Genomic DNA, 23,729 nt, shown 5'->3' on the forward strand with positions numbered 1-23,729 from the left:
ATGCATTTATTTTAATTTACTTTGCAACAGAAAATTCCAAAACAATTGTCATTTGTTTATATAAGGCGTCGGCCATGGGCGGGAGCGAGAAAGCAAACATATACAACTGGCTATGCAAATATGCTGCTCTCTCGTTCGCTCATGTTTATTGGTTGCAGCCCACCTGAGCGTGCGACAAGGAAGGCGAGAGTATGAGAGAGAGGGCCGAGGCTGAAACGAAATGAAATTGAAATGAAAAAGGTTTTTTTCTTGGGGCAGCGAGAGAGAGAGGGAGGATTTGAGGAACTCGCACAAACGAATTGAAAAAATAAATAAAACAAATGCGAGAGAGAGAGAGCGATTACTTGTGTGTCATTGTATTTTTCGGGGTTGCACACACAAATACAGCGATCAATCGCACATACCACTCCCCTTTTTGGCCTGGTATTGGTGTAATGCGAGACGTGCCACAGACATTCGTAAAACGCAACTCGTATTCGTATTCTGGTTTTGCACAATCGCAGATACAGATACACTCGCTCGCTCTCACAGATACGTATACATTCGCCTGCTCTGCCGCTGCGCTGCCGCCGTCGCTGCCACGAAAATCCGAAACGAATCGAATCGAAACTTGCCTTTCATTACGAATTTGTCATTCGTAAGCGAAGGTAATGCAATAAAACTTTTGCGCGCGCATTTCTCTCAGTACATAACGGTAGCGCTTCGTCTGTGTGTGTGGGTGGGCTAAAAAAATACAACTTGCTAGTGCCTTCTCGCTCACTCTGACGCGCTGGCCGCCTCTTGCCATCCCGCTCTCAGTCGATTCCCATTCGAATGCAATTCGTTTCGTTGATTTCTCCGATTCGCGAAAGAGTGGGGGAAGGGGAACCAGAAGCAGAAGCAGCGAAGCCAACGTCGCCGTGGCAGCGGAGTCGCTGGCATCTCTCAATCCCTCAATCTCTCAGTGACAATCCGTCGGTACGGTACTCGAAAACGGACACCGCTCCGGTTTCCCAAATTCCTCTACGAAAACGGTTATCCGAACTCGATAAAACGGTCTAACGGAATAAATCAAAATATTGAAAATATATTTCAAGGCGAATTTCAAAGCTATAATCTTTAATCAACACACAGTGCGCGAGTGTCTTGTGTCAGTGCATTTGAGTTTTAGTATAACTTTTAGACCCATTAAAGGTAAATCTATTATCTTTTTCGAAACAATTAAACAGGGTTGACAGAAGGCGCATTTATGCAAATCGGTATTTAACTTAAAATTTGTTTAAAAAAAATAAATTTAAGTTTTTATTGGTAACACAATTTTTGACATACCAGTTAATATCTTACATTCCAACTGTAAAAAGAATAAATCCGTGTTTACTTTCTTTCTTCTGTACATAGTTTAATAAACTAAATATATTTGTCCAAGTTATTGGTTCCCATTAGGAAAAACTAGCTTTCAAGACTACAAAATTTTACAACATTTCGTCATGTTACAGAAAGTTTTATAAAATCCTACATTTCGTTAGGAAAAATGTTATTATTGTAGCTAGGTTTGTATCAGATTAGGGGTACAACTAGGAGTGTTACAAATATATTTAAATATTAAAAGCCATTAACTCACGGATGTGACTAAACGAGCGAAGCTTAATTAAAATTTGCATAAAGAGCCTAATAAATAATTAAAAATGAATTAAAAGTTCATTAATTATTTATCTCCCTCTCTTAGTATCACTTTTCTATTTCTTTCTAACTTTGTGTTATTTTTTTTACGATAGAAAAACCCACACATTAAAGAATCATTTTGAAAGTAAACAAACAAAAGTGTCGGCCATGACGAAGTATGGATTCTGTGACAAGTGAACAGAGTGAAAAGAACAACAATAAATCGGGCGCAATAAATAACAATATTAGTGGAATTGAAAGAGCCACGGGCAAAATGAACACCACCGCCATGTTGATGCACCACCAGCAACAGCAGCAGGCGGCAGCAGCCGCAGCTGCCCAGCAGCAACAGCAGCAACACAACGGTCGCGACGGGAGCAACAGTTCGCGAGGAGCCAACGAGGATCGTCCGAATGGCCGGAGCTCCCACACAGGACGCGGCTCCAGTTGCTCACCGGCCAGTTCCCCGAGTCGTCATCCCAGTGCCGTGAGTCCTGTGAGCTCCTTGAACCACTCCATGATGCAGCAGATGCAGCAGCAACAGCAGCAGGCGCAACAGCAGCAGCAACAACAGCAGCAGCACCATCAGCTCAGTCCCCCGCCACACGGAATGCCATCGGGCAATGGTCTGCCGGCGGGCTTGCCACCAAGAATGCCCCACGGACTGCCGCCCCATTCGCTGGGACTCCTGAACTCCCTGCAGATGATGCACCATGCCTCCCCCTTGGAGCTGATGGCCGCTGCCCATCATCATGTGCCGCCAAGGTCGTACAATTCACCGCCACCGATCTCAACCTCGGATCCCAGTGCCAATGAGTGCAAATTGGTGGAGTACCGGGGTCAGAAGGTCGCCGCTTTCATAATTAGCAACGAAACCATGCTCTGCCTGCCGCAGGCCTTTGAGCTTTTCCTAAAGCACCTGGTTGGCGGTCTGCATACGGTCTATACTAAATTGAAACGATTGGACATCGTACCGCTCGTCTGCAATGTGGAACAGGTGCGCATATTGCGCGGGTTGGGCGCCATTCAGCCGGGAGTGAATCGCTGCAAGTTGCTCTGCTGCAAGGACTTCGACGTCCTCTACAGGGATTGCACCACGGCCAGGTACGAACGAATAACAAAACAATGGGAGTAGTCCTCCAAGCAGTTGCAAGTTATTTTTATCTAATTTTGTTCTTTTTTACTTACTTTTTTTTCTACCTTTGAAAACTAGACAAGATTACAATTTTTAAATTTAATATTCCATTTCTAAAAGCTAATTTTTTTGTAGTTTATTGCTTTTCAATTTAATTGCCAGGAGTTGTCGAGGTTTTTTAATATTTTGTTGGCTCAAGTTCTTAAGTTTCTATCTCTCTATTTTGCCGAGTGCATGTGCCCAGTTAGTTGCATTTCTAGTTCGGGGTTTGCTCTGCAAAATTTTCTCATTTCCTGTTTCCGTTTTAGCCAACTTACGCACTCAACTTGCACCCTCCGCCGCCTCCCCCGCCCATTTTTAATATTGCAACGGGCGCAATGCAAATAGTTTGTGCATCGATATCGATTAACCCGGGCAATCAAAAAACTTTCGTCTCGCATTTCGCCTTTTTGCCTTTTCCGATGACATTTGGCGGAAATACGCAATGCAAACGTAACGCTCCCCTTAACCCTTTTGCTAACTATCCGAAAGCTGCGTAATTCTTTTGAGCGCCTCTAACAATAGTTGGTGAAACAGTTTTCCACCTTGTACAACTTTTCCTCCTGTTCCATCCGATATTTTCCTGCAATCGACGTGTGCGGTGCGCTGTCAGCTCATTTCCGTTCGAGTGGAAAAAACGACAAGCAAAACAGCACAAAGAAATAGGTTTTGTTTTCGCGTAATTGGTGGGGGAGATCTAGGAGTTACTCGGTTTAAAATTCTTCATGGTTACATTTTGCACCGTAGTTACAAAAAATTAAGGAAGTGCTATTGTCCTTGGTAACAGTTAGTTTTGCAAATTAGTCAGATAAATGCTTTTTTCCTATAACCTCTTATTAATTTAAGGATCACGACTTACTAATCTAGGGTCTCTGAATCCTGGAAAAACCTTTTAGGAGAACGTGTTTTTTAATATCAAGCCTATAAAACCTAATTAAAGGCTATCATGCCGGCTGAGCCCCCAACGAAACTTAATATTTTATGGATATTTAAACATCCCCTGCCCGAAAGCTTTCCAAAAACATTAGCGAACAGTCCTGACCAAACATTAAGACATCAAAAGTCGAAAAGATTACAACCTTGTATTCCAATATTACTCCTTTTTTTGGGTTCAGTTCGTTTTTTGCTTTGTTTGTAAGCCGGTAAAGAGTCCTGCGTTTTTGTTTACAGTTCTCAAGTGCATTGAAGAACGGGTTGTACTGACCGCTGACCACAATGCAGTCGATGGAAAGCCATCTAGTTAATTATGGAAAAGGGCCGAGCCACATGCATGGAGTGTGCTCCAAAGTGCACATGCGCTTTGGGGAGAGAACTAACCACACAGTAAAAAATGTTGATATTTTTGGACATAGTAACCAATTCTTTTTAGAACATATTAAATAAAATGAATTAAAAAGTGTTTGAAAGAATTAAAACAGTATTTTTGGGGTTGAGTGTGCAAAAAGAATCACTTTTTAAAATAGATTCAAGATTTGTGAAGGTTTTTAATATACTGAAATCCTCAGAAAAATATTATATATTATTCCATATAATAGTTAAATTAAAATCATCAGTTATTTAATATTTGTAAAATATTTTTTTCAATGGAAAATTGAGCGGAGAACGCGAACAGAAACGAAGACCAAGTGCTAGTGCGATTCCCGGTTTCAAAAACCGAGCCGGACCAAACATGAGGCACGGTTAAAAATGCGGTTAAACCTATTATTAGGTTGAAAAAGTTTTGCGCTAAATTGAAACAAGTTGGGAGAGCGAAAGGGGAAATGCGAAACCGCTAAAGGCACCGCTCTCTGGGGATAATTACAAATGGGTTGACCATTGGGGGGTTAAAGGGGCCTTTGGGGGGTTACAGGGCGTGTGCATTTTCACACCCGCTTGCCCGCCGAAACTGCAGCCCAAGTCCATCAATGAAAACTTCCCTTTTAGCCTTTGTACCCTGAATTTTTAGCCGTATTTCTTTCCGTTTCGTTGCAGTCCTTTTTTTTTGTATTAAAGCTTACACACAACGTTTAACAATTTTGCCTCACTTGTCTCTTCTTCTTCTCTTTTTAATTGCAGATGCCTATCGATCAAGCCACCAGAGAGGTAAACACACAAGTATAATAAAAAAACTATGGCAATAATTTCTCTCCTTCTACCTTTGGTTTTTTTGTTTTTATTTATTTTACGAAGGAAAAAAAGTATCGAATCGATACACTTGAGAGTTTTTAGAGCGAAAAGAAATTGTTTATTAAATTAATTAAACTCGAAACGGAAATTGGGCGAGTCTCGATGGTCGGAAGTCGTAAGGATATGCCAGATAAAAAGTGCAAAAAATATTGTATTAGAGTTGTAAATAGAGCGTGAAAAAGGGCGTTTTTTCGATAAGAATTTTCTGAAAAGGCATAACGGTGATAACGGTAGATGAAACAGGTGTGTGGATTGATTTCTCAAGATACCAAATTTCAGGAAGTGTTCCGAAAGTCAAAAAAGTATCGTTGCTTAAAACGTAGTTTAAATTTAAAAGTCAGGCCTTAAAGAAGACGATCAATACCAACTTGCAACTGGAAGCACAATTTGAAAGTTAGATAGTTTTTGTTTAAACTCCCTACATTTTCACTCTAAAACACTCTTGAGCTCATCAAATTGTACTCTCCTTTTGTTAAAATCAAAACTTATGTTGCAATAATTTTTTTATTATATTTGTTTGCCTTTGTTGGGGGCTTCTTCCATATACATATAGTTTTGTTTACGTACCAAGCTCATAATTACAAAAATTATTGACACTGACATTTCATGGGTTCGTTTAATTTTTGTCAGCATTTTTGTATGAGTCGCAGTTGGTTCAGTCAATTTGGTTTGGCAAATGGCAAACAATTGATTTTGATCACAGTTGACAGTTTGGTCTCCACTCCTCTCTCGGCATTTTTTTTTTTACCTAACTTGGCTAAAACGGCGTTTAAGCGGCGTCGACCAAAAGGCAGAAAAGCCGGAGAGGCAAACGCTAAACTCCAATGAGCCACAACAACGTGTTGTGACCGATCTGGTGGGCACACCTTTCCACTAAATTGGACTAAAGCCGTACTTGGCCGAAGACTTACCGATCCGCTCCGATCGAAGCTATGGACTTGCAGACCACAACTATGCAAATTGCTCGGGCCAAGTGGAAAATGTTGGACCAAACAAAAAAAAGAAAAACGAATTGAAAAGGCGATTGATTTGACTTCATCTGAGTTTAATTTGTTGTTAAATTAGTCTGAGTGAAGAATGAGGGGAAAGAAGCGAGATAAATGAGTGGGTGAGTTTGTGAGACTAATAGAAAAATAGCAATGTGAATAGTGGGCTATACAAATTGAGGTTTCTACCTGCAGTAAAAAAGTACACCAATATAAGGAAACAAAATAAGGATAGTTTTTGATCAATATTTTTAGTTTTAAACAATTACATATGCCAAAGCTAAAAAAATAAGCAAAATTAGGACAATTAAGTCAAATGGCAGAACGAAAAAAACTTTCCCATAAATCTTGAGAACCAGAAAAGCGATGGCGCGAATTCAAATTGATTACAAATAACTTAACACAAATTACGACAGCCCATTGATTTATTATATGGATTTCATATGCACGGTTTCGGTTGTAGAGACAGACTATAATTTATGCTATCCAACAATAGCGGCGACTGTCGAATGACTGACTGACAATCAAGAGATCAACTCAACTCAGTCGAACTCCTCGGGCTGTCAAAAATGAGAGGCGGAAAAGTGTTGCAAGGAAAGACAGGCGGTAAACAAAAAATAAATTTAATTATATTAAATTTCTAAAATAATTCGAGTCTATGATTTTCGAGGTGTGAGTTTCGGTACGGGCCATTTGCATTTTGCAAATTCAGCTTAATTGAGTGTAACCGAATAACAAAAGCAACATTGTGGCTGCCTCTCGGTTCAATCTAAATGAAGCAACAATAGTTAATTTATTTTTATAATAATTACAGAGCCTAAAACAAAACTGCACCCAGCACTTGTATATAGTAGTCTAGTTCGTATTCTCTCAGCATCATGAGATGCTATATAGCTGGTGGTGAGGGAAGTAAGGGGTGATCTTGGGTAGTCATCCAACCCATTGTTGGTGTGGCATGTTTGTAACTACATTTTTTGCTGCCCGTTGTTCGGTTTTTTGTTGCGAACTAAATGAGTTATTAGCACGCCAATTGAAATTGAAGTGAGTGAGGAAAAAAACAATGTATGCAAAAAACAATCGCCAAGAAATCTGCATTAAAGTTGGTCCGTTGGTCCGCGGGGAAATCGCAAGTCGCTCGAGGAAATTATATGGCTATAACTTGGGGAGGAAAGAAGGCCACCCAAAATTTGTAATTACCATATGGTTTTCATTTAAATATTGGAATAGGCAAGACCTTTTTATACAAAAGTGTCGGACGGAAGCAAACTTTGAGGATTTCCCAGGAATAAATTAAAAAATATATTTGCAAAACAAAACAGTTTTTTAGTCAAATCCGACTGTTGTTTTGAAGTCATTCCAGTCATAGCTAGTTAAAGTTGTCCTATAGCTTTAATTCCAATTGGCGGTGGCTTTCATTAAATGCTGTACTTGACCATTTGGAGAGGCAAAGACCGCAAAACCAACAATTAGCCTGGGAGCATCTCCCCACAAAACCCTTGTGCGAATGCCATGTCATTCGTACATTTGCATGTCATTTAACAATGAATACGAAAGTCGACTGAAGTCAGCGATGTCTCGTTGGGCTCAATGCAAATTCCAATAACATTTATTGTTAACAGCGAAAGAAATTCGAGCCAACTTCAAGCGCCAAGCCAAAGGGGTATTCTTTCCCGGCTTCTTTCTGCGAATTCTCGTTGTCGGCCGACGGCTTTGAAAACAAATGGCAGAGGTTCGAAGGGGCGAGAATCAATTTGAGGCTATGGATTCAATTAACATTCTGCTAGTGAGTGCTCACAAAGCCCATTGGTAATTGCGAATATGGAAATTGTGTTGCAGGCACACATTTAATTGTCGGTTAGTTGGATTGCATTGATTTAGTTGCCGGCAAACACGCTCCACAACGGCGCAAGGTGGCAACTTGGCCATAACTATAATTGATTTGCCAATTTGCAGCTTAGTCCCGGTTTCTGGACTTCGACTTAATGCCCGGGGGCAGTGGGTTAAGCCCTGGGAGTGCGGATTTGCTGACAAATGCTGGGAACGCCTTCCCCAACCGATTTGCAATCGCAGTTGAAACTATCGATTCGATTTGAAACGATTCCATGCGATTCGATTCGATTCGATCGATTTGTGCAACGGCCAGTGGCACATTTAACACAGTTTGGCGCATATTTTGGCGGCTGTTTCTCAAGCGTCCCGGCCACAAGTCAATAATTAACAACTCAGCTATCCCTTGATTATTGAAATATACGAACGAGACAGCTGCAAACAGGTTCGAGCCTTGTGTGGCAAAAGTGGCAAAAGTTTTGCGGCAACCGGTTCCTCTCCGCCGGTTGCTATTATTTTGTATTTTGTTGTACTTGTTTTGGCAGGCATTGGCCACAGCCACTATTTTGACAAATTGTTGTTTATTCCTGACTAAACGTTTGTCCGCAGCGCGAAAAATGCAAAATGACATTTGCGGCGAGCAACAACGGTGCATAAATTAGTAAAAATGGCAGTTGGTTCGTTCGAAAGATTGGAATTTGGTCCCAAACCAATAAAAATTGTACATGAAACTCAAATGACCAGATAATTTGTTATTAGACTTATCCGGCATTATGCAGTGTGTGATAAATGACTTTAATAAAGTTTAATTGATTTTGTTTGCAGTAGTTTTGTGTAGTAGTTCACAAGGCCATTTAACAAAAGCTCAACCAGATAAGCTAGCTTTTTCCTTGAAACCTATTTCGCTGACCATTAATGTTGCATAATCAATCCAATCTTATCCACAACCCATATTCCAGTGAAACCAAACCAAATTTTGTGAACAGGACAAACATGTCAGTGCTTCAGAACCGAAAACTTTCCAATGAAAGTGTTGCCCGCACAACCTGCAGCCCACTTCCCATAAATTCATACAAGTTGACTGACAGACGCACGGGTCTTGGATTTTTTTTGCACGTCATACGGGGGAACGGCCTTCCGATTAGATCCCGAAAAACACTTTCGCTAGCCCTCTAGAAAAAACATTGTTTTCACTCCCGGAATGATTCATGGCGAAGAGTCTCTCTTTATTTGACCCAAAGGGGCCAAGAAAACAACTCCGGTTTGTTTGTCGTTAAACGTTTAATGGAGCACAATTAAAATCCAGCCGCAAATATTGGCTGTGGCAATATGTAACTGTAAATATTTGGTAGAATCGTTATCCGAAGAACGCACAATTACAAATTGTTCAGAGTTTCATCATAAATATATATGTGTATATATATAGTATGGTAAGATCGTAATTTATATCGTGCACACGATCATTGCTACCTGTGTTTATTTGCCATTGTCTTTGTCTTCGGCTTCTAAGGGGGCACCTGTGTACCAGCGGTAAACATGGAATGAAGATTCCATAATTTAATTGCTATAGGAACCATCTGGAGTCTCCGGACAGGTGGAGTAGGGGTCGCTCTATTTGATTAAGACCCGGCTCCCCTCGTAGTATTTGCCGCCTTAAGTCAGCTTTGTTTTTTGTCGGATTCCAACTCAGGGGTTTCTTTGGGGGTTTTATCTCATGTTTGTCATATATTTTCCACCCGCTGCGCCAAGTTGTTTATGCCTTTTCGGTTAACTATTTAGCTTAACCTGCGTCAAGTATTTGCCCAAGACTTGTTTAAATATTTAATATACAAATAGCAGCAATTGCGGGCATAAATTACTAGAAAAAATAGTTGAACTCTTTTTTGTTCTTCCTCTCTTTGTGGCTTCACTTTATTATTGTTGCTGTTTCGGGTTGTACATTTTTTTATGGCACATAATTAAAATGGTAGCACGTTTTCATTCTTCTCGTTTTGGGCTTTTTATTTGTCCCAAGTCAACGGGGTGCTCACTAAAGTCGGTTAAAGCTTAATTAGGCAATGCAACTTGTGGGCGAGCGGCAGGGGATACGACTTTAAAATTAAATTTTCGGAGGGGAACTTATGAAACAGCAAGATTCTTCATAATAGTTAAGCCGTGATGGATGCGTTTATGGGGAGACAGGCCATCAAAGAATTATAGACATTTTTTGTAAAGGCAAATAAACCTTTAAAATTTACAACAATATTATTTAAAAATATTCAGCAAGGTCTGAGGAATATAAATCATGCTGAGGGCCTTAAATCAATATAAATTATTTACCATGGCTTGAAACGTGCGAACTTCCATATTCTCTAGTTTCTTAATAATTTTCTGTTGAGTCATAAAAAGTTTTTTAATTCCTTAAAACTTAGTATGCATATTTTATTTTCAATCTTAAAACTCTCAAGTTGTAAAAAAACACCAAATATATTTTTCAAAACCACTTAAATAATCAGCGTGAAAATGCAGCAGCACAATGCAGACATTGGCATTTAATCACCTCATTATCCTCTCATAAATTTGCTGAATTGTGATCACTGTGCTGAGGCATTTGGCATTTTTTTGTACTGATACCACGGATATTGTCCATTGCTCTCAACCCAACAGTAACTCTCTGCAATTCCGCAGTTCCAGACCGGGTAGACCGCCCAAAAGGGGACCCGTGGGGCTTTCCCTGCCGCCCACTCACCTTTCGCAACATCCGCAGCTGAAGAAGCATCGCCTGGACAACGGCGACTACGCTTATGAGAATGGGCACATTAGTGGTAAGTCAATCAATACAATGTTGCAAATACATACAAAAAAAAAATATTACTATAAATATTTAGCGTAAAAAAAACGAAATTCTATAAGGATAGTACTTTAAAAATAATTATTTGTAGTTGTCCGATCGCATTTTAATTATAAGGGAGAGTGATACAATTTGGCTCTAGTTAAAAACAAATAAATAAACTCTTTTTTTTGTCTGTGCACTACAAATCCCCACTGGCTATGGGCAATTGCAATTCTCACACAATTGAGTGGAATGGGCGTAAAGGCCACGAATTCGGATTCGAATGGTAATGAAATCATTCCCAGATTGGCCACAAAACTCGCTTTTGGGGATCGTCGGCGATTGTGTTTCTTTTTTTGCTTCCCTAACCGATCGATGATCGTCGCTGCCGCCATTTGTGATTTGTGGTCGCTGCTTGTTGGCTGATTACAGCTTACAGCTGCCAAACGAACAAAAACGAAACGGATACACAGCCAGAGCCACAGATACAGATACTTTGGCTACGTTCCCAGCAAAGCAGAGCCAGAGCCACAGATAAATGGCAGCCAGAGCCACAATCAAGTTGAATTCCACTGTTATTTGTACACAGGCACAGGAAATCGCATTCAGTTGAATTTTTCGAGTTGTATCTGTGTCTGTAATTATGATAAGTACAAGCGCACTCGTATTTAATTGATTTTAACATATTTTTCTATGATCGCAAAAGGGAGAAAGAGAGTCCCGGCTGACAACTTGGTCAACGCCCCTTTCTATTAATGTGTCCGAAACGCACAATATTGAAAGATACCCGAACAGCAACAAAAGCCCAATCGAAAGAAATCTCAAAATCTTTTTCTTTAGAACCATGCGCCGCCGGCGCCTTCTGAAACGAAGATGGGTCCGAAAACTGTTTGGTTTTTTTCGCCTCGTCACTGCTGGCCATAAAGAAAAAGGTTCACTGCCTGAATTATGGGGCGTTGATACTTGAGTGATATTGCATTATTAACGAAAAGTGCACAACGCATTTCTATAAATTTTTAACTGCATTTTCACATGTAAAAACCATCGTTTAATTGCATTCCAAAGCGAACGAATTTTCGCCAATTTACCATGTATGCACTTTAGTGAATTTTAAAGCATTTAATGGCCCACTAAATTGCTTAAATTCATATAGCCATATACACAAGCTTGTGCAAACCGGCTGTAAACAAATGACAGCCGTAGATACACACGCCAGATACAAAAGTATCTATGTAACTAGCGTGTGCGTGGGTGTTTTAGTTGTTGTGTTTAGTCTGGCCGCTCAGACAATAGACATGCTATATAAAGTTATATGCAAAGTACAGGTATATTTGGCAGACAGCGACAGAAACAGGTGTCAGTTGGGGAAGCCATCAAAATGAAAGGAAAATATTTTTGAGGATGGGTAGGTGAATATGCGTTTTCAAATTAAAATATTTACCAAGGTCCAGGGCAAAAGCAAAATAATTATTGATTAACGTTTAAGTGGTCTGGTTAAGTGGCTTGCATTAGTGTTGGCAGCTGATTTGGCCTGCATTTGTTTTTAGTTTTTGAGGATTTTAATTGGAAAACAATTAGTAAATAGTTCCATATTCTACTTATTTCTTTTGCAGACATGAAGTCGCCGCTTTTGGCTAATGGCTACAATCCGCCGCCCATCAATCACATGGCCTTCATGCAGATGAACGCCCACCATCCGGCTTTAATGTCGCCGGGAATGCCGCCCCATGGACTGCACGCCCGTCCCGAAAGCCAGATGCTCAAGGCCGCTGCCCAAAACGCCGGCATGTCGGCGGCCAACATGGACGCCCTGGCCAGATCCGGAATCTGGGAGAACTGCCGGGCGGCCTACGAGGACATCGTTAAGCATTTGGAGCGGTTGCGGGAGGAGCGGACGGACGAGCGGCAGCAGGCGATGGGCGTCGGCGGAGCGGTCGTAGACCGGGTAGGAAACGTGATGGTGGCCGAGCACAAGCCCAGGGATCTCAGCTCCAGGAATTGTAAGTAACTAAAGTGAAGTTAAAAACTTAGGATAAAATATATATAAAACATAAAAAGATAATAGATTTGTTATAATAATTCTTTGAAAAGTAACATATTAATTTTTTAGTCAGAAACAATAAGATAACTAACAGACATATTATTTATTTTAAATATATCTTTTAATAACAAATTGCATTTAATAAATTAAATTACCATTTTAAAATATATTTAAATTATTTAGCTAAAGAAAACATTTTCTGTTTCTTTGCAAACATGTTTTATCTTCAATTAAATGTTTATTTAATTATATTTTTTTCAGGTTCTCCCACGCGCCAGAGTCCGGTTTTGAATCTGAGCAAGTCCGGCGGAAATACGGATCACGGCGGAAGCAACTGCGACGCGGGCAGCGAACGGAGTGACTGCCACTCGGTGGCAGGATCCCCGGGAAGAGGCGGCTCCCGCAGCTTGGACGAGGGCAGTCGCAGTGGCGTCGGAGGGGGCGTGGCATCCCATGTTAGTGGCGGCATAATCGGGGTGGAGGACGACGAGGAGGAGGAGGAGAACCTGAGCGACGAGAACCAATCCGAAGTCGATGAACGCTGCCTGGCCAAAGATGACGAAGGTGAGTGGACTTTACATTGATTTCATCTTGTTTCCTAAGAAATGCGCGATAAGCGACGATAAACGCCCGATAAGCAGTGCACGTTCTGCGATAACCGATAAATGTGTTTTTCTGTGACATGTCTTACTAACTTCGTTTGGAATTTGTGCTTTTGTTTTGCTCTTCTTCTCTGTCAGATTTGAGTGACACGGAACGTGATAATCTGTCCACCCACCAGACGGTGGGCCTTTCCCACTTGGGGGTGGTGGCCCCACATCAGCGGGCTTCGCCCTCATCATCCGCAGAGGCGGCAGCCGCCGCCATCCAGCACCAAAGAGCCTTGAACTACTCGCAGTTGGCGCAGGTGGCCAATGGACCAGCGGTTGGTGCTGGTGCTCTGACCCCCAATGAGGCTCTCCTGGCGGCCAACGATGCGGCCGCCTTGGCCGGTGGCCTGGCCCTGGGTCCTTTGGGCATGGATGGCCATGCCGGTGTTCCAGCCAGCTCCACGGAAACGCTGCTCAGAAATATCCAGAGTTTGCTCAAGGTGGCCGCCGATAATGCCAGGCAGCAGGAGCGACAAATTAGCTACGAAAAAGGTAAGATTATATGAAACACTTTTGTTTGAAAATTACAAAAAATAATATACAAAATAAATATGTTTATTTAAAAATCCTGAACAGCAAAATAGCTATTTTTTCTACTTAAAAAAATGTTTTTACTGTCATAATTAATTCTTGTGTTATTTCTATTTAATTCAATTCCAGCTGAGCTCAAGATGGACGTCCTGCGAGAACGTGAAGTGAAAGATTCGTTGGAACGTCAGCTTGTCGATGAAAGAAAACTGAGAGGTAAGTCAAACAAAAATAGTTTCCACACCTTAAACAAGACTACAAATCGTAGGCCTTCAAAGGTTCTCCTTAACTTTGTTTACAACCTTTTTTGTTAGATATTTGTCTGTTCAAAATCTTCACGAACCGAAAACCGGTTCACATTAGCGTCAGTTCACTGTGAGTAGCGATCCATCCCAAGTTGGTGCTGCAAATCAGTCCTGACACTGCGCCACATCCACGTCCATGTCCACACTTAGCTCCAGATACAGATTCATATTCGTACTGAGATCCCGGCCAGCTCCTTTTGCCCTGCCTATGCCGATTCCGACTCAAATCGGGCGCACTTAATGCAATCTGACTCAAATGACAATGACACCTGATATGCCGACTGTCTGCGAATGCCCCCCTCTTTTCCCCTTTGAGTTCCCCTTGGCCCCAACCACTCTGGTGGTCGTCGCCAGGTTGCAGGAAGAAAAAAATATAAAGGGTTTAAGGGCTCAGGCTGCCGTTCAGTCTCCTTTGCCTTTTTCAACAGAAATCACAATTCAAATGAATTTAATATCATTTCATTATTTAGTTACACTCGAGTGATTGGCAAAAAGTAGCCAAACAAAAAGGAGTTGAATGGGGGGGAAAACTGGAACCTGAGTTGCAGAGACAGAAATCCTTTAATTGGTTGTTGTTCTGGCGTTTCCTTCTCCTGACTTCTTGAAAAGACTCTTAAAGGGTTGTCAAGGGTTAAGGGTTGGTTACCTCTACAAAAGCCAGCGGCGGAGAAGAACTAATCCTAATTGAAGGAAGTTTAAATAACAGAATCAGCTCAGCCAATTAAATAAAAATAAACCTTAAACCAGATGCACATGAGTTAATCCTAAAAATATATTTTATTGAAAAGTGGCCAAATTAGTTGCGCACGATTTTAGAGGGTTAAACTTTAAAATCTATTTTGTTACAAAGAATTGCAAATGAGTTGCCTAAAAGCTATTAGGTTAATTCTCCAATAATAAGCTCTTGCACTCGATAATTTTTCAATTGCATTTGCCAAAAATTGATCCATATATTGGCCGCTACTCGGCAATCAGTCGCAATTCATTAGGCTTACAACTACTGCAGTTTCTCCTGCCCAAAGGCAACCCTCAAATTTAGAAGCCGCCATTGAGCTGCCCAAAAAAAAAAAACAAAAAGAAGGAGCTCCACCCAAAAATGCAAGCAACAAAAACAGCTGAATTACAATGCGAAAACAAAGGGAACCAGGGCACACTATAATTGCCCACCAACTGACCGACCGACCCGGCCATAACTTAATCTCTTTTCCCCCTTCGGTTTGTGAGAAAATTATGGAGGGGAAAAGCAGCACATAAATCAGCAAACAAAAACCGAAAAAATTGCATGCAACTATGCAAAATGCCACACAGGCACATAGACATCTAATTGCAACTAATAATAACGCCGGCGATAAAAATCGCTGCCATGTAGTACGAGTTTGAGTTTGAGTTTCCACTTTTCGAGTTCAGAACATGGCAACAATTGGCCATTTGCAACGGAAGAGCGTGGGTGCTGGCGCAATAGCGAAATCGAATGGAATGATGCCTCAGATGGAGGGCAATGCCGTGAACCGATCCTCGCTGAAATTCAATATGCCTGCAACAGTTTTTGGATTTGATTTGAGGTTGATTTTGTGGCTCCACCCTCAAAACGGCTGTCACCACGCTTCATCGCATCCATCCACAGCGATCACACTCGTAAAAAAACTGATTTAAAACCAATAAAATGTCTATCTTTGTAAAATCAGATAGTAACTATACCTTAAAAAGCGTTTTTATCAGTTTTTAAAATTAATGTTTTGAACTTATGAATTTCAAGTTTAAATTGTTTTGAAGAACATTCCACAAACTACATGTAAAAATTTTTACTAGAGACTTGCAGCGTATCATACACATTTTTTTTTCTTTTTGAGGCCAATACATTGTATTCTATTTTCTGTGTGTTTTTCTATGGCTCGCGATCTGGAATGATTGCAAGTCAGGATCAATAAACATAATTGCGCCCACACACACGGCCGGATGCGCACTTGAATTGGCACAGGCAACGAGCCAGAGAAGTAAGGCCAGAACTAAACCCAGATCGAAAACCAGAACCGGAGAGCCCCAGAATCGTTTGAATCGATCAAATTACCAGTTGCCAGTCCGAGATTGCCGCACGATCTATCGCTAAGTTGGCTCAGTATTTGCTGTTTGATGTCTGATGTTGTTCTTCTCTCGGGGCAAACGCTGTTCTTTTCCAATCTCCTGACATTTCCGTAGAAGGAATGTGTTAATGCTCGCATCTTGATTTGTGTAAAGATCGTATTTATGCGGAGATCAGTGGGTCAGTACAGGTGATGAATACAAAAATGAACATTAATTTCAAAAAAAAAAAAATTTTTTGAAAATTTTTATTTTTGAAATCGATGAATATAAAAATGAAAATCAAAACAATTGATTTCAAACATGCAATTTATTTATCTGGATAATTTATATTCCTATTCTTAGTTAATATTTGATATAACTTCAGATATATAATAATAATAATATATTAATTGTTGACAAAACATGATATTATATGAACGTTTTCCGGTTTTTTATTGTATTTATAGTTCTCTACCAGAAGCGCTTCCGACGCGAGCGGAAGATCCGCATCCGCTATCAGCAGCAACTTGGTGGCAGCAGCGTTGCAGCGAAGGGAAGTCCAAGTGCAAACGGGAGCGGGGGCGGCGGTGATACCAAGTGCAACAACAACAACAACAATAATAACAACAACAGCAACAGTAGCAGCCACGGCGGAGATGTGGAGACGATGAAAGGTGAGTTTCGGGGGTCAAGGACACGCACAACGCATGGCTAACAGATCCCCCAAAATCCTGTACCACCTTTTACCCACTCCACCCCAAAACACATCCTCCCGAATTCTCTAATCAGATATTGATTGCGAAATAGATCCAAGCCATTCATAAAGAAAAACCTCAAATAGTGTAGATTCTCAAAAAGGCTCTAAGCAATAACTATAAAACTCTTTAGCAATACAAAGTATTAGATCTAATATGTAAAGTAAGAATAAAGAAATTTAAATACCCTATTAATTGCATAACTAGCTTACTAAAGCACTCTTCTGATTGTCAAAATAAAATGTTTAAAATCATGTTAACTGTCCCTCACTCCACCCTCCCCAAAAGAAACACCCAGTCCAACCCCGAAATGCCACCCTACGCTTTTTAACCAACACAGCGCCCTCTTCTATTGACCATCTTCCGTAGAAAACGATGCCGGCAGCGAAAAATCGGACAAGTCGCTGGCCAATTCTAATTCCTCCTGTGATGTGACCGCCGGACAATCGGCTGGATCTGCTTCCGGTTCCATTTCCGCCGGCCTCAACTGCCCGGATTCCCCCACCCACTTGAAGCGGGAACCGCACTCCGATCACGAGGGCTCCGTGGAGCGCCAGCCACGCTCCTCCGCCGCGTCCTTTGGAGCCCACGACGAGGACAACGCAAAAAGGTATTTAACACGACTTTTTATATAAGTAACCCAGTTTTATAATTACAATATTAAGAAAGAAATATTTGGTACATACATTTATAACAATTTTCAAGCTTCGTTAGAAAAATGTATAAGTTCTTTAAGTTGCTTTCTGTTCTGTTTTCTTAACTATTGTTCGCTTAAAACAATTGTAAATTTTGCATTTCATTAATATATCAATTTGTATTTTCTATTTAATTTATTTTAAAAGGTGTGGCAGTCGCGATCGGGATGAGCGGCCACCCAGCGGATCTGCCGCAACAACAACAACAATAATAACAACAGCGGCTGCAGCTGCAGCGGCGACCGCCATCAACGGAAAGGGTCCGTGGAGCTATCCGGGCATCGATCTGATGGCCACTGGAGCCTTCTGGCAGAACTACTCCGGTAAGTTGAGAGTCAATATAATAATACATAATACCCTAAGTCATAATTTTATTAAAAAAAAAAAAATGTAACAACAAATTTCAATATCTTGATGAACCTCAGAGAAAATGAAAATTATTTTTTGGAACTTTTAAATATTTTTGTTATGAATTTTATATCATCTTATCTTATGCCCCATATTTTGCACTCTGGCGGTGTTAAAAAATCTCCATATAAACTACTTGAAATGTCCTTCTTTTTTATTGATCTCTTACCAAACATTTTCCCATTTTTGTTTCTGTCTTGAAGAATCCTTGGCCCAAGAGCTGGAGATGGAGCGCAAGAGCCGAGCGGCCAATGCCGAGCGGGACGTGAAGAGTCCGCTTTCGGAGCGACCGACGGCCTACTACAAAAACTCTGTGCTCTTCAGCAGCGCCAACTAGACACCTGGAAAGGTGAGGTGCAAGGATTTATTTGATCTCAGAGTGCAATCCAACCCTGCGGCGGCTCTTCAGTGGGAGTTAAGGAAACTAAAGTGAAGTGTACATACCTAAGAAAGTTTGAAATGGAGACCAGAGTATGAGTTTTGAGAACGTTGCAAACGTTTGAGCGGCCATTTTGTATATAGAGAAACTATAGTGAAAAGATGAAAAGAACTTCCGAAATCCCATTTAGAGTGCTTAGATCTTATAGCGTGCAGTTGTAAGCTTACAGTTACGTTGTATATAGCAGCCGATACGAAAGACTTTTTAATGAATTGAAAAACGATAAGCTGAAAACCCACATAGGCAAACCTAGCATTTAACTTCCCCAAAAAGAAACCATTTTTAGCGTTGCTTATAAACCTTACGAGTTAGCTTCAATTTGAGTATATATAAATGTAACGGAAATCTATGTAATTTGGACATATAATATATGCAGTAATACGTAGTTATTTAGGAAGTAAACAAGGTAAATTTAACGATCCGCTTTTTAGTGTTTTAAACGATGGACAAACCTTTGGTTTATTTTACGAGGTAATTTTTCTAGAGCTAAGATTTTAATTTATTCACTAGCCTAACAGAAGTGCAGTAAGCCCGTAATACTTATAATAGCATATAAAAATAATTAACTTCAAGTATTTCACTTGCCTAGACGGTAAACAATAATTCATATTATATATATCTAATAATAAATATTAATAATAAATGCTAAACAAAACAAACTTGTATGCCCGTTACAAAAAGCAAAACAAAAAACATAATGAAGGAAAAACGATCAAAAATAGACATTAAAAACTATTTAAACGCTTCATATGCTATTATATATACACCCTATATATATACACATTAACTTTAGTCATAACAATAGTCAAAGAACAAATAATTCCGCGAATCAGAAACAACAATAACGGTTCATATATTGTGCAACATTTCGCCGCTCGCAATAAAAACACAGAAATTAATATAATAAATACAATTAAAATAATACAGCAACCGGCAACAGGCAGACAGAAAAACACCAACAAGCAAGCGAAAAAGTTTAAAAATAATATATAATAATAAATTATTATTGCAAAAATAAAAACAAAGTTTGTTTATTTATTTTGGAGTGTGGGCGACGAAAATTGTTTTGGGCAACTCAATGATTCAACATGCTAACGATTCTTATACAGGATTTAAATATTGCTCAAAAAATTTAAAACATTTTTTAACATGGAAAATCGTGATTTCTTATAAAGGACTTACAAGTTAATTTGCTAAATTATTGAAACACTTTTTGTTTATTTTGTAACCCCAAATAAACCAGGAATAGCTTCACGAAAAAGGTCACCAAGTTCAAAAAGCAGGAAGCGCTATTGTTGTTGATTTGTTGAATTAATGATCTGAAAATCATTCGCATAGGATGTACCTTTGTTTAATTGCTGTCTATACAAAAGTCTTTATGATTCGCAGATTAATTTATTGTATGCGGGGCCTCAATTTGGTCTAACATATGCCATGTCTATGCGATTTTAGCATTTAATTATAGCACCCAGGCAGACGTTCATCAGAGAAGCGTGAGATACTCGCAAAAAAGATACGAAAACCAATCGATCAGCGAACCCGGCAAATTCTTGTTTCTCTTTTTTTTTTTTTTTGGCCATCAGCTGCGAGGCGCGCGTTTGGACAGTTATCGATCCAGAATCCATAAAATGTATACGCCAGATGATGATTTATGCGTCTGGCTCAAGGGGATCAAATCACTTTGGATCAGCTCTCAATCTCTGATTGGCGCGCAGAAAACCACGCGGAATCAGATTCAGAAACCGAAAATGCATATTGTGATTATGATTATTGGTAAATTATATTTAATTTACAGTTAAACGATCACGTATGTACGCCAAAGGCCCCGAAAATGTTTTCGCTGGATCGCCGAGCCGCAAACACACTCCAAAAATACCTTTCCGACCTGACCTCAATTATCGATTTAACTTTATTATTGGTTTTGATTTGGACTTTTTGATTTTCGAGGGCGCATCTTCAGCAAAAAGTTGAAATTAAAAGGAATGCTGTTGATTGCTATGTTCTGTTCGTCCCGGGGGAAAAACGGCAATACGAGAGGTATGGAAGATATGTGTCGCTGGATCTGAAGCATTAGGTGGGCAGGTCGCTTAATTCTCGTTAATTTCTCACTGGCAACGTGCAACGTTTAGCTGATTGCGGGTTTCCCACTTGATCGCTGCTCCTTTTCCCTTCGATTCGGGACCTAAATTGTGGCAATCATATTTTGTGTTAAATGCATTAATTTTAAGGGGTCCTTGTCTTCATATATATAACTGTTATTTCGGCCTTTTGCTGAAACTCGTTGACAATAAATCAGATTTATTTGAGGGGCGGTTAAGGACCAGTTTAAATTGGGTTAAACAAGAAATCATGGATCCGAAAGCGAATTTTTTATTGTACAAGTACCAGAAAAATAAGTGTGTCCATTTCAAGTAAATAAAAATAAATTTTATACAATTAGATGGTAATAAATATTCTCATTACTTAATAGCTCAGCATGCTCGCCTTTTTCTTTAGAACTCAACATGATCGGCACATCCTTAATCTAATTTACTAATCGCTTTCCAAAGAACCTTAAACATGCCCGACCATAGATCATCTGGGGAACATCTAACAGCTCTTTCATTGTAGCTGTTGTCAGGGTCCATAGATCATGATTCTCCTCCCGGATCGTGGATCGTGTATGCTGTTGACAAGCAACTGTCACCACCATCGGCCCAGGCGCCATATTGTTGGGGCTCCACTTCGACTTCCACCTTTACCTCTACCTGCATCTTCCGGCGCCGAATTCATCCATTTACCTTGGGCCTCCATGGGGCAGAAGCAAAAAGCTGCGGCCCCAACATCATGGCAGGCAATTTCCACACACAAATAAGCCGCCAATTTGCCCCCAGTAAAGGGAAGATGCTCCATAGACCAGACGACTGCAACAAGGCAGGCGAAACCCGCCAGACACTACGTCAACTCGGCAGACACGTGAACTCGAGTACTATGGGATGATTGCTAAAAAAAGTACAATAAATTTCTGATTTCTAACAGCTAATTAAAATCCAGAATAGGTTGTAAGCTAGTTCAGTTTTATATAAGCGATTTGCATCTAAAGTTAAGACCACTAATATATGAAATAATAAAAAACTTAAGACGAGGACTTTAAATAAAAGTTTGTGAACAAATTATTTTATCCGAAGTAGTAAAGGACTTACTTCACTTTAAATTAAATGTACACCGATTTAATTTCTGATAATTGTTAACAGTTAAAAATATATGGATATATACATTAATTCTACATAAACACTCGACTAATACCAACAATAATTTGTGTTTTACCCATAGTCCTGGTTAGCAAATCTAGGCATCCCTTGGCCGCTTCTTCCTCGGATGAGTCGTTGGTTATAAATCAGTTTGCGCGGCTTTTAATAAATTGTAATTGAGTCGCGAGTCGCGACTGCAGCTCATAGATACATTTGTATCTGCTGTTTAGCTGCTTAGCTCGTCGGGGCTTGTATCTTTAGCTTTTGGCTGCGATTGCGATCGCGTGTGGGAATGCAAAAGGCGAAGATTCGCGGGAGAATCTCGAGCCCCAGACTCATAGCCATACCCCTACCCATACCCCTACCCATACCCATACGATCCGATTCGATCCGAACCGATGTGATCCTTATGGCTGCTGCTAAGTTAACCCCTCTGCACGCTCCTGATGTTGTTGTTGTTGTTGTTGTTGCCGTTGTATACATGGCACTTTGCCGGCTGTCGCCACTTCGGTTGTTTGGTTGTTCGGCTGTTTGGTTGTTTGGTTGTTCAGGTTCCCCCACCAACCCCTTTCCCTCGGTCTCATGCTCGAAAATCACGTAATGAAAAATGTTTTGTGCGCAATTTTTCTTTTCATTTGTTTCGTGCCTCTCCAGCTTGCGAAAAAGAAAAAAGACTGTTTTGTTTCGCTGTTTGTGTGTGTCGAGCAGCAATAAAACCCATTGAACACGAGTTGCTTTCGAGGCAACATGAACAATTAATGCAACATATGTTAGCGGGCCGCAGAAACCGCAAAGCGAGATCTGCAGCGAGATGATCCTTTATGCATTTAATGGCCAGCCAGACAAATCGAATTAGTTGCCAACGCTCGAGGTTGGCAACACGCGAGCGGAACTAGCCAAATAGAACTTGGGAATTTGATTCAGCGAAAACCGAAATTCTCTGTTCGCACTATTGCGTACTCTAATTAGAAATTTCTCTAAAACGTGTACATAAATTTGGTAGATGAAACTGGTATATAATAACAACACAATAATGACTTTTATATGGAAAAGATCTTACGTTTTTAATTTGTTAGAATTAAACCAAAATCATCATTTTATAATATTGAAATTCCCTGCAACATGAGCAGTATATTCAATCAACTTCCTGCCCCAAGTGTATTCTAAATTAATTTCATAACTATGATTACGGGAAACTCCCCCAAATCCAAACAAACTCCTCTAATAGTTACAACTAGACTTTTTCTTATTGAAACTTTTTTTGCAATCGACAAGCAGCAAATGGTTCGATCGATTGCCAAGATACGAATTAACCCAGCAGATACGCAGCTGCAATCACACCGATTGCCAATGCATATGAAAAATTGTACTTTTAATTGTATCTGCTTGCCTACCCGTTTTAATCCAATCCATTCTATCGGGCCATTGGCTATAGACCAGGCTCAGAGACTCCCATCTCCTCATCGCTTCTTTAATTGCTTCGCAGTGGAGGAGAACTTGTATTTGTTTTGAGACTTTTGGGCGGGCAATTTATGGCTTATCATTTTTTGTGCTTTTAATTTCTGTTTGCCTTTTCCCAGGTGGGTGTGATTATGGCAAAGCGGAATGGGTTTGGGATTCCTCATGAGCAGGTGGATTGGCTTGGGTTATGGGTCAGTTGAAATGGTCAACGGTAAAGATTAAAAAATGTCAGATTCACATGCGATAAAGCAAAGGAACATTAATTCTTAAATTAAGTGTTAGTTAAGTCAGTGTAATTAAATAAGTTCCAACAAAGAAAAACATTCCTTTGCTGAAAAGAAATAATCTTGAATTACTATTGTCAAAGGAGTAGGATATTATAAATCGGACTTGGAATTTCTGGGATTTTCATTCAAAGACATCTATCTATATAATCCCCTCTTTATAGGGGTGCCCCCCCTTTAAAACAGCAGACATCGACAGGTGCTTTTGTTGCCGTTTAATTTACCTCCATGCAAGCGTCTTGCGAATTCTTTGTCAATTCGAATGC

General features: G+C 40.2%; 1 protein-coding gene across 6 annotated transcripts; it reads left to right on the forward strand.

Moving 5' to 3' along the window:
- The first annotated feature begins 642 nt into the window (after positions 1-642).
- LOC108098269 lies at positions 643-19,478 on the forward strand. Of its 6 annotated transcripts, none has more exons than XM_017201067.2 (12): positions 643-1,173; positions 1,755-2,745; positions 4,871-4,897; positions 10,441-10,598; positions 12,220-12,606; positions 12,909-13,211; positions 13,388-13,789; positions 13,958-14,041; positions 16,659-16,865; positions 17,316-17,556; positions 17,789-17,964; positions 18,253-19,478. In XM_017201067.2, exons 2-12 carry the CDS (start codon positions 1,820-1,822, stop codon positions 18,384-18,386), a joined length of 3,045 nt encoding a protein of 1,014 aa, XP_017056556.1. In that variant the 5' UTR covers positions 643-1,173; positions 1,755-1,819; the 3' UTR covers positions 18,387-19,478. The 6 variants fall into 6 exon arrangements, with proteins under 6 accessions (XP_017056556.1, XP_017056557.1, XP_017056558.1 ...); XM_017201068.2 differs by having other exon boundaries at positions 10,462-10,598; XM_017201069.2 differs by having other exon boundaries at positions 10,468-10,598.
- The last annotated feature ends 4,251 nt before the right edge of the window (positions 19,479-23,729 follow it).

This window comes from Drosophila ficusphila, unplaced genomic scaffold, assembly GCF_018152265.1.
Source record: "Drosophila ficusphila isolate 14025-0441.05 unplaced genomic scaffold, ASM1815226v1 contig_436, whole genome shotgun sequence".
In the NCBI taxonomy this organism is placed as follows: domain Eukaryota; kingdom Metazoa; phylum Arthropoda; class Insecta; order Diptera; family Drosophilidae; genus Drosophila; species Drosophila ficusphila.